The sequence below is a fragment of the Salmo trutta genome, chromosome 40 (assembly GCF_901001165.1).
Source record: "Salmo trutta chromosome 40, fSalTru1.1, whole genome shotgun sequence".
Classification (NCBI taxonomy): domain Eukaryota; kingdom Metazoa; phylum Chordata; class Actinopteri; order Salmoniformes; family Salmonidae; genus Salmo; species Salmo trutta.
This window is the reverse complement of record NC_042996.1, coordinates 8357733-8369655: the sequence shown is the minus strand read 5'-3', so window position 1 is coordinate 8369655 and position 11923 is coordinate 8357733. Positions and strand designations below refer to the sequence as shown.

The 11923-nt window shown below is 41.9% G+C and overlaps 1 protein-coding gene across 1 annotated transcript; it reads right to left on the bottom strand.

The window, feature by feature from the left end:
• Positions 1 to 3526: 3526 nt before the first annotated feature.
• LOC115180136 (amphoterin-induced protein 2-like) lies at positions 3527 to 4948 on the bottom strand. The gene has a single exon (XM_029742026.1). It carries the CDS (start codon positions 4946 to 4948, stop codon positions 3527 to 3529), a length of 1422 nt encoding a protein of 473 aa, XP_029597886.1.
• Positions 4949 to 11923: the final 6975 nt, after the last annotated feature.

Here is an 11923-nt window from a genome sequence, read left to right as displayed (position 1 = left end):
TGTGCTGCTACACTGCTAATGTTGAGAACCTTAACATTGGACTGACTGAGGGAAAAGTTGGCTTCAACAGTTACATGTATTACTTAGTTATTACATATTAACACTTACAATCACCTGTCAACATGCCAATTTAACACACATGTACGTGTTGTAACATGTGTATGTATTTAACAAAAATGGCCTAATGTTTTTTGTTGTTGTGTGATTGTAGTACATCATACAAATATGCTAACAGATCTCACAGGCTCATCATAGCATCGAGTCATTGACCAATAGGCACACATACTAAACCTCTGAGTTGTCATTATTACAGAAGCCAGGTCTATAGTCTGTGTGGCGCTAGCTCCCTGCCATTGCTGGGAAAATGTTCCCTTTTCTACTTAGGAGAAGAAAGCCCAAAATGTGAATTGTTGTTTTCACATCAGTTTGCGGGCAATGTGTGTTTTAGGGAGAACTTCAAAACCAAAAAAGACACAGTTCAGAATATAGTACACTATGGCCATACTGTACTCTAATGTAAACTATGTAATTGCATGAGGAAATCATTTGTGAGTTGCTGTCTTGCCCCTTCATCAATGATATAACTGTCATGGAAGCGGAGTTTCATCCTACATGTTCCTCTAACTCCCCTACAGTTATGGTAATGACAGAAAAGAGATCTGTTGTTGACATGGCTTTTCTGTTACAGTTAGCGAGACAGCACAATCTAAAATCAGTTACAGCGCCGGCATCCCTGTGGCTTCAAGCATCAAATCAATAATTGTTTGTTCTGTTCCTACAGTACAGACTACAACACACAAAAGCATGAAATTTTGTTTTTTGTAATGATCCTCTTTTCCTTTGTTGGCTGAGTGGCCTTTTGAAAGCTTTGCTAAAAGATAAATTGGATGTAGCCTCACTTTTTATGGGACCATATTTCCATATAATAACCCTGAAAGGAATAACTTTTCTTTTCATCTACTTTATGGGTGGTTTGTGGCGTAGCTTATTGCTGACCATTCCCCTTTCACATGGATGGCAAATGAGCTGAGGTTTAGTTAACGAGGCAATGTCAATGACCAAACAAACACTTTGCATTTAGTGAGCAAGAAAGCCTTGCATCTCTCTCAAATGTTGTTCTATTCCATGATTTCATATATTTAATTAATTCATACCTCTAAATATTGCAATACATTTGATAGCAAAAGGTTATGTTAGGAGAATGACAACTTTTGCATACATTCTGTGACAAATGAGAACAGCGTTACCCAGATAAATTAAACAAAAATTCCTTCAGGTACATAAACAATTTTCATGACAAGTTTGATTCAAAACCTTTCTGTATAATGGGAAGCACGGTTCCCGCTCAGCCCAGTCCAAACTGTTCGCTGCTCTGGCACCCCAATGGTGGAACAAGCTCCCTCACGACGCCAGGACAGCGGAGTCAATCACCACCTTCCGGAGACACCTGAAACCCCACCTCTTTAAGGAATACCTGGGATAGGATAAAGTAATCCTTCTAACCCCCCCCCCCTTTAAAAGATTTAGATGCACTATTGTAAAGTGGTTGTTCCACTGGATATCATAAGGTGAATGCACCAATTTGTAAGTCGCTCTGGATAAGAGCGTCTGCTAAATGACTTAAATGTAAATGTAATGTAATGTAATGCAAGACTGGCAGCATTGCTTGCATGGGAACGAACTTGGCAATGGCAAAACATACTTAGCACACAGGAAATACAGCAGATACAACTAACAATATTCCTACCAGAGGAGTCAAGGACAAGACCATTGGAGAAAGGGCAAAGGTCATGGTTGTAAAAACTAGGGATCTGATACTGTAGCTACTAGCTGGAGGGGACAAAATACCCAGGACATGACTAAAGGGGAGGACTGAGTCTTGGGAAATTGTAGTTTTACGTTCCATTTTACAAACATTCTATACCAAATGAAATACAATGAGTAGAATGAAAGCAGCTCCAAGTCCCTCGTTGTTTGCAGATCCCATGAAACCGGATAGGTGTAAACAATATGGCAGAAGCTCCCCAAAGCCCATTGAAAAGGCTAGATGGTGCCATCACCATTATTGCTTACATATACACGGCTCCTTCAGATCTGTAAACACAGAAGGGATGGGGGCTAGGGGTTCAGGTCAAACATGTATGTCCCATTCATACAACTTTTATGAGGGCCTGATTACACAGCTGAGTTAGAGTTCTCTGCACTAGACAACACAGCCTTAAAAACGGTCACAGATTTTAGTCCATCAGATTCCTTCTTCAGATACTTCAAATCACTAGGTTCCATCCTGATAATACATGTCTGTACAAGTCACATTTAGCTGTGGTATAACATTATACTGTGATCACGTAATACTCACAACACAGTTGGTAAAAAAAAAAAAAACAACAACCACAAAAACATGGAACTCTGGGCTTTGTCTATAAACATGTAGTTTGGTACAGTGACCATTCAATTTTACGTGCTAAGTCACATCTGGATGCCAGTTACCTTGTCATCGGTGGGAATGGGAACCTACTGTAGTTAAATATGTCCCCTAGAGAACTGTCAGTGAGGGGGGGATCTCGGCAATCAATTCCTGTCCACTCCATCACCTCAAAGGACGTGAACACGCTTTTTAAAGCTTTATTCCATTACAGCCTAACGCTAAGATAAAATTAAGTGTTTTCTTACTAAAAATGGTGTCTGCAAGATATAGCAGGTCTCTTGCACTGTTTCGAGATCATTGATGGATAAAAAAGCCTACTCATCTGAAATGCATATATACTTAAATGAAGATACAACATCAAGACAATGAAATGTAGGTCTTCTAAATGAATGTCAATATCCAAGTTAGTTCAATATATTAATACCAGCAGTAACATATCAGTCCCTTCCTCACCTTGAAAAACTCTATTCACAGTCACACCTGCAAAAATAACCGAGAACAACAATAGTATATAGGTCATGGGAGGCTTGGGGCTAGAGCTGGCTAGTTCCCAGACACTGATCAGGGTCGACTTTGGCATCTTTGTCTGAATGCATCCATTCAACCTGCATATAATACATTAAGAATACATTTACAGTGTTCGCCCTGTTATGATCATTCATAATAGCGTATGGCACCTTATGACAGACTAGGAACCTGCAAGTAAGCATTTGGATGGACAGTGTATACCATGTGTATCCTGTAATATCATTAAGTTATAGATCCATGAATGCCTACATAAAGCATTTCACACAGGTGTTTCACAGAATGTATTTTGTTTTGAACTATTTCTTTATCTGCAAGTACATTTGTATAAAACTTTGACATAAAGAAACCAACTACTGTTTCCATATCTATCCACACAGTAGGTATAACATTAAAAAGCAGTCTGATCACTGTTGTGAAATAACAGGTGTTAAAACTACTTTCATGTATGGATTCTCAATGCGAGGTTTCAATATTTGACATTTTGAGAACCATGTTACAAACAGTCCATTTTGCATGGTGTAGTCTAGTCCAGTGAAAGCCTGGTGGGGCTTGAAGGACACACCCTGAATGCTACGCAACGTGTTCTTCGAGGACCTGCTCCAAGGCCCTGCTTCCGTTCTTCAGAATGCCCTCTGTGGCTGCAGCGTCCATTACTGGGTGCTTGGCGCTGCATTTGTGGGGGTGTTCGCCCCCCGTTTCGAGGAAGGCCACCCTCTTTCCACCGGTGACCCTTCTGTCTGCGAGCTCCGCCTCCCTGGGATCTGCACAGAGGAGCATGGCTCGCCCGCCGCACCCACCAACGCCCCCGGCCTTTCCACCATGGCAACGGCAGGGAGTGAGGTACAGGTAGAGGAGCACCAGGACGATGCTGACCACACAGGACGCCAGCGTGGTAAAGGCCGTGTTAAAATGCTCCCCGCCGCTGCTACGTTCCTCCCCGCTCTTGCCCGGTCCGCTGGAGTTACCTACGGAGACGGTGACCTCCAAAGTCTCGTTGGAGCTCCGGTGTCGCCCGCGGACTGCCACGCATGAGTAAGTCCCTGAATCCTCCCGGAGAGCCCCTCGGATCTCCAGGGTACCGTTGGTGAGGACCGTGAGGCGGCTGCTCTGATCGTCTGTTACACCCAGTGCCGGGGATCCATCGCCCGGGGTCACCCAGAACACCATCAACCCTTCCCGGAGGGGGAGAGAAACGCCAGGGCACGGCACCATGAGCCAATCTCCAGGCTCTGCCTGGTAAGACACTTCTACAGTTCCATTAAACCCACCCTGAGGGCTAGCAGAACAATTCAGCCACTCCTCCTGACCCAGGCTGCATGGATACTCCTCCCTGAAGTCTAGTAGGGGACGGTACTGCCTCCTCTCCCAGTACTCCAGCATGGCGCGCAGGGCACAGTCGCACACCAGCGGGTTCCCCTGCAAATAGATGCCCCCCTGCTGCCAGGTGGCCAGAGAGAGTAGGCTTTGCACGGGCACCTGCCTCACCATGTTCATCGACAAATCCAGGAAACGCAGACGTGGCAGAGCCCCATCTCGCTGGTAGAGCTCCAGGGGGAAGGCAGCCAGTCTGTTCCCGCCCAGATACAGCCTTTCCAGGCTGCTCAGCCCCTGGAAGGCTCCCGCCATGGTCTGACTGATGCGGTTTCCAAACAGAAGCAGCACTTCCAGTTCCCCGAGCCCATGAAAGGCAGATGCGTTGAGCCGAGACAGCCCATTGGACGAGAGGTCCAGGTGGTGAAGGTGAGGGGTGGGGGCGAAGGCGTCCGGTGCCAGATGGGTAATGGCGTTTTGACTGAGGACCAGCGCGGTCAGCCTGTGCAGACACCGGTCTGGCCAATCCAAAAGCAGAGCAGAGAGGAGATTGTGGCTGAGGTCCAATCGGGTGACATAGCCAGGGAGGTCAGGGGGAACAGTTGACAGATTGCGACCACTGCAGGAGACGATGTCGCTGGCACACAGGCAGGGTGGTGGGCAGGCGGCCGTGAATGTCATACGGGACAGACATACGGACAGGAGGAATGCCAAGGTAACCCTAAAGCCATGTAAGTGCCCGTCAATGGACACACACAGCGATTGTGGCACAATGGGACACATTCTACTGTTTGATGGCTGAGTCTCAGCTTGTTGGTGAAAAAGTTGCAAACATCTTATGAGCCACTCTTAAGCATCCCATTCAAAAAGAGCTGAGAGAGAGAGAGAGAGAGAGAGAGAGAGAGAGAGAGAGAGAGACACACAGAGAGGGAGAGATGGGTATTGGCATCGATAATGTCATATGACAGTGATTAACTTGTTTTCTCTGCAAAATAACCTTAATGCTAGAGTCCTTAATTAAAACAATAAAAAGTGGCCATCCCACCTCTGTTTTGGTAAAAAAAAACTGAGGGATGGACATGGAGAAATGTAACCATTCTCAAATTCATAGACAGAGATGTGGATGAAAGGACTGAGGACCCATTATATCAGAATTAGAGTTTTAACCATGTTTTGAGGCTTTACAGTGTTTGTTTACAGTGTTTATAAACATTGGAGTAAAATATGTTTACATTTTGGGTTCTGATGGGGTTAGACAGTTGAACTAAACTCATGAGGCATTAGCTATTACATGTGATAACCATCTGGATTATGCTCGTTTAGAAGACAATTTACAGTGGAATAGCTCGAACCATCATGTAGTTTAGAACTACTAGTGAAACTGTTATTTTACCAGCTGAAAATTAGGCTATAAGGGAATACATTGAGTCTCATAGAAAATACTCCCAGGGGGCTGCCAAATTAAAAGAAAAGGTCCAAGCAATAGAAAGTTTAACATAACCACTTACATTTCCAAACGATGAAGATCCTCACAATAATGCGACATCGTTTTTTCGTATTGTGAACATAACCAATGAACGTATTTCGCTCACCTCTGGAACTGTTTTCATCTCACACAAGATGCGTAGGCTATATTCCGTTATAAGATGGAACCAATACTTCATACAATAAAATACACTTTCTAGTGTATTGTCATCTCCACACAGACTCCAAAAGCGTCCAAATGAAAGCAGAGCTTTCAGGACTCAGGAAGCGTGTTGTTCAGTTCACCTTTTGTGGGAGCGGTTGCGCACAAAATAAATATGGCACATCGATAGTAGGCTTAGGCTATTAAACCAATTAGGCGACTTGTTTCCTCGCGTCCCCGACAAATGAAACCGTTGCTTGGATGCCACGGTGTGTCTGGGTAGGTTACGCTATTGCGCAGCATCAGTTGGTCTACAACCCTCAATTGATTTTATATATATATATATATATATATATATATATACAACGTGTGTAAACACAGAATTTGCAAATAAACATGTTTCATTTACAAATAAAACAATTGATACTGTAGGCTGATAGATGAAGCTATTATTGACAATCAGGCTGTAACAATTGCATAATAATATTGGCATTGGCGTTATTGACTGAAATGTATACAAATATAAACGCCACATGTAAAGTGTTGGTTACATTTTTCATGAGCTGAAATAAAAGATCACCAAAAATGTTCCATAATGTACTTAATGTACATAATGTACATAATGTATTTCTTTCAAATTTTGTGCACCAATTTGTTTACATCCTTGAAAGTGAGCCTTTCTCATTTGCCAAAATAATCCATCCACCTGACAGGTGTGGCATATCAAGAAGCTGATTAAACAGCATGATCATTAAACAGGTGCACCTTGTGCTGGGGCCAGTAAAAGGCCACTAAAATGTTTTGTCACACAACACAATGCCACAGATGTCTCAAGTTGAGGGAGCATGCAATTGGCATGCTGACTGTAGGAATGTCCAACAGAGCTGTTGCCAGAGAATTGGATGTTCATTTCTCTACCATAAGACGCCGCCGTCATTTTAGAGAATTTGGCAGTACATCCAACCGGCCTCACAACCGCAGACCACGTGTAACCACGCCACTTACACATCCGGCTTCTTCACCAGTAGGATTGTCTGAGGGGAGGGGGTGGGTGCTGAGGACTATTTCTGTCTGTATTTATAGCCCTTTTGTGGGGAAAAACTCATTCTGATTGGCTGCGCCTGGCTTCCCTGTGGGTGGACATGGCTCCCAAGTGGGTGGGCCTATGACCGCCCAGGCCCACCCATGGCTGTGCCCCTGCCCAGTTATGTGAAATCCATAGATTAGGGCCTAATGAATGTATTTAAATTGACTGATTTCATTCTATGAACTGTAACTCAGTAAAATCTTTGAAATTGTTGCATGTTGCGTTTATATTTTTGATCAATATAGATAATCTCCTCCCGGGGTAGGTTAGCCTGTGGCATAGGGTTTCACACAAGTGTGTTAAAATCAATTTAATCAGTTTTATTTATACACTATGAGGAGATTTGATGTAAAGTCATTTTTAACTCACCTGCACATACATTTTATTTGTTCCTTCTTTGTTGTTCCTTTTCCATACAATCCATTATGTACAAGTGCACTAAATATTATTTGAATAATGCAAGATATTAAATCCCAGCAGTCTTTAAAATGACATTCAGGAGCAAAAGGTTTCAAAAGCTGTTTTTAATTCGTAAAAAAAACATTAATTGGAATATAATATTGGAATGGAATATAAATAATAACATTAAATAACATTGGAATATAACATTTAATAACTAACTTAACTAATTAACTCAGTGTAACTATGTGGCAACTCTCTTATGTTCTGATATTGCACAATTCTAATTAGTACATGTAGGTCACAAATAAAGCTATCCCTAGTAAAATTGGAGCACAACTCATGAGCCCACCTCCTGCACTGCTCGCACCTAATCCAGTCCCCACCTGTGACTGAAAACAGTGGGAGAGATGCCAATTGAATATCTCTCTCTTAAAAACGTAGATAGCTATCTAGCTATATGACATAAAATGCTGTGTAAAATAGCTAAAAGGCTAAAAAGTTGCATTAACTATAAGGTTGCATTATCAGTCACCAGAGGAAACATTTAGAACTGACATTAAGTTGTTCTCTTTTTTATGTATCTTACTTCAGACGATCTGGTAGTAAGGTTGCTAGCTATAACTCCTAGCAGCTTATGCTAATTAGCGAGCTGACTAGCATTTAATGCTAGTGAAGTTGCTAGCTAGCAAGTTAACATAAACTAGCACTAACTGGGCTAGTCATTGTCTAAATGACAGGTAGAAACACATTCATAACCACAAAGGGGTAACTAGCCCCCAGGGGTCAGTTACCCCCCAGAGTTGCCCCAACACAATCATCTTACATACTCAAAAATGATCAACATGCTTCTCTCTAAACAAGTTGGTTGTTTATCTTAAGGCTTTCCTACTTGTATATCTAACACAAATATATAGATCTAACTTCATTGGAATATATGTCCAAAATGTCCAAAAATTACCACAAAATCGTTTTGTTGAAATATCTCCAAAAGTTGTAATGACACAGAGGACATTTTTTGTTCAGCAAGAACAGTGACAGCCAGGGAAAATAATTTGGTGACCTCTTGTGGTCTTTATGTGAATTGGACTTGAGAGATATGGGATAGGTCACCTAATTGTGTCAACACAGGATCCTTTCAGGATCCTTTCAGCCTCCAGTATTTATGCTGCAGTAGTTTATGTGTCGGGGGGCTAGGGTCAGTCTGTTACATCTGGAGTATTCTCTTGTCTTATCCGGTGTCCTGTGTGAATGTAAATATGCTCTCTCTAATTCTCTCTTTCTCTCTTTCTTTCTTTCTCTCGGAGGACCTGAGCCCTAGGACCATGCCTCAGGACTACCTGGCATGATGACTCCTTGCTGTCCCCAGTCCACCTGGCCATGCTGCTGCTCCAGTTTCAACTGTTCTGCCTGCGGCTACGGAACCCTGACCTGTTCACCGGACGTGCTTGTTGCACCCTCGACAACTACTATGATTATTATTATTTGACCATGCTGGTCATTTACGAACATTTTAACATCTTGACCATGTTCTGTTATAATATCCACCCGGCACAGCCAGAAGAGGACTGGCCACCCCTCATAGCCTGGTTCCTCTCTAGGTTTCTTCCTAGGTTTTTGGCCTTTCTCAGGAGTTTTTCCTAGGGAGTTTTTCCCAGCCACCGTGCTTCTTTCACATGCATTGCTTGCTGTTTGGGGTTTTAGGCTGGGTTTCTGTACAGCACTTTGAGATTTCAGCTGATGTACGAAGGGCTATATAAATAAATTTGATTTGATTTGATTTGATTAGATTTTCAATGAACAACATGCCAAAGAAACATCCCCGTAGGCAAAAACTGGTTGAGTTGATTCAACGTTGATGACGTTGAATCAATTTGGAAAACTGATTGGATTTTCAAAAAGTCACCAATCAGTTTGAATCAACTCAACCAGTTTTTGCCCTGTGGGATGTTTCTTTGGCCAAACATGTTATTGCATGTTGTTCATTGAAAACATTGTAAATGTATCGCCTCAAAACATGGTATTAATACAACACCTTTGATGTAACGTATGGTCAGTCCTCTGTCTATGTATCTGAATGGTTAAATTTCTCCAAACATGTTTAACTAGGCAAGTCAGTTAAGAACAAATTTGTATTTACAATGATGGCCAAGGAATAGTGGGTTAACTACCTTGTTCAGGGGCAGAAGGACAGATTTTTACCTTGTCAGCTCAGGGATTCGATCTAGCAACCTTTTGGTTACTTGCCCAATGCTCTAACCACTAGGCTACCTGCCGCCCCACTTATAGGGCCAATCCGCTGTTGAAACAATAACAAAACGACAACTTGCCTCTGTTTTGGTAAAAAGCTGAGGGTTGAGCCTGGAGAAATTTAACCATTCAAATTCATAGACAGAGGACTGACCATACGTTACATCAAAGGTGTTGTTTTAACCATTAATACTATGTTTTAACTATGTTTTGAGGCTATACAGTGTTGAGGCGATACATTTACAATGTTTACAATCATTGTAGTAAAACCAGCTTATATTTTGGGTTCAGATGGGGTGTGACAGTTGAACTAAGCTCATGAGCATTAAGTTATATTCTTCATGAATGGGTATATATAATTAATTTATGAGTCAAAAAACGGATGCAACAACTGCAGTTTGCCCCTCGTTCTACCCCTGAGCAAGGCAGTTAACCCAGTGTTCCCGAGCGACGATGACGTGGATGTCGATTAAGGCAGCCCCCCGCACCTCTCTGATTCAGAGGTTGGGTTAAATGCGGAAGACACATTTCAGTTGAATGCATTCTGTTGTACAACTGACTAGGCATCCCCCTTTCCCTTTAAGTCATACGAAGACAGTGGCCTATTTACATCGGAATAGAAAGTAGCATGCTTATGGAAATCAGCATTTCTTCTACCACAGTCTTTAGTGGAGAAGAATTTCAACAGACATCAACTGTAACGAACTGGTGCATTGAACTGTATTTAGCACCTGGAAAATGGAACAATAGATTGATTGTATAAGAAGATAATTACAGGCCTACAGTATATATTAATACAAAATAATAAACACTTGTCTACTTTGGATAAAACATAATATATTTCATAATTGAATATGAGGTACTCTTATTGTCACAACAAAGGACATACTGTATGCCATGTCTATTGAACAGCAGTGATTAGGCCTATCTGGCAACGTTTCAAGTCTTTTAGGACAATCTAAAGACCATGGAGCTTTAAATTCAGCCCATACCCCTGACTCATGTACCTAATTTCCTGTGACTGTGTGCTTCGAAAAGGTCCTGCTGACATGACCAATGACTGGTGGTGTTATATTGATGTTATATGCCTCCCAAAGGGTAGTGTTATCCACATATCCTATTAGGAATAACATTATATTAGCATATTCAGTGCATGGTATAAATCTAACTTTGAAGGGTTTGATCAGCATAACCAATATGAAACACTTCTCACCCACCTAACAGCTTTTAGCATTGAATATAAAATATCTGATTAGCTTGAATGATACACAAAAACTTCCGGTTTGGAGCGAGCAGTCGCACTTTGCTTCGCTCCATAGGTAATATTACACTTCATTACATTACAACGGTTTGATTTGTTTAATCTGAGCAATTTTTCTTAGCTAGCTACATAGCCGTCTTTGTATCAAAGATAATTGTGTAGTTTAGAGTAATTAGAGTATTATCGAGGTTAGCTATTTTCGTCCTAACGTAGTCAACACTGCTAGCTAGCTAGTCAACACTGCTAGCTAGCCAACTAGCTAACTTCTACCGACTAGCAGCACTGTAGAAACTATTACATTACAACGGAACGACTTGATTAGTTTAGTGTTAGTGTTAGTTAGCTAGCTACATAGTTGTCTTTGCTGTCTTTGTATCTAAGATAATTGTGTAGTTTAGAGTAATTATCGAGGTTAGCTAGCCAGCCGCGACGCCGTTGTCCAGACTCCAGACTTAGTCATCATCAAACCCACTGCTAGCTAGCCAACCGCTACCGACTAGCAGCGCTGTAGATACTAATACATTACAACGGAACGATTTGACTAGTGCAGTGTTAGCTAGCTAGCTACATAGTTGTCTTTGTCATAGCTTGATAATTGTGTAGTTTAGTAATTATTGAGGTTAGCTAGCCAGCTATTTCCGTCCCCCGCGACGCCATTTTTCCAAAAGTAGCCAACTATTACCAACGAGCAGCACTGTAGAAACTAAATACATTACAAAGGAACGTCTTGATTAGTGTTATGTTAGCTAGCTACAAAGTTGCTTTTGTATCATGACAAGGTGTAGTACTGAAACTATCAAGGTTACCTAGCCAGCTACACGTTCAAACAAAGTCAACAACGCAGCCACTGCTAGCTAGCCTACTCCACCAGCCAGCAGTACTGTATCATTTTCGTCATTTTAGTCAATAAGATTTTTGCAACGTAAGCTTAACTTTCTGAACATTCGAGACGTGTAGTCCACTTGTCATTCCAATCTCCTTTGCATTAGTGTAGCCTCTTCTGTAGCTTGTCAACTATGTGACTGTCTATCC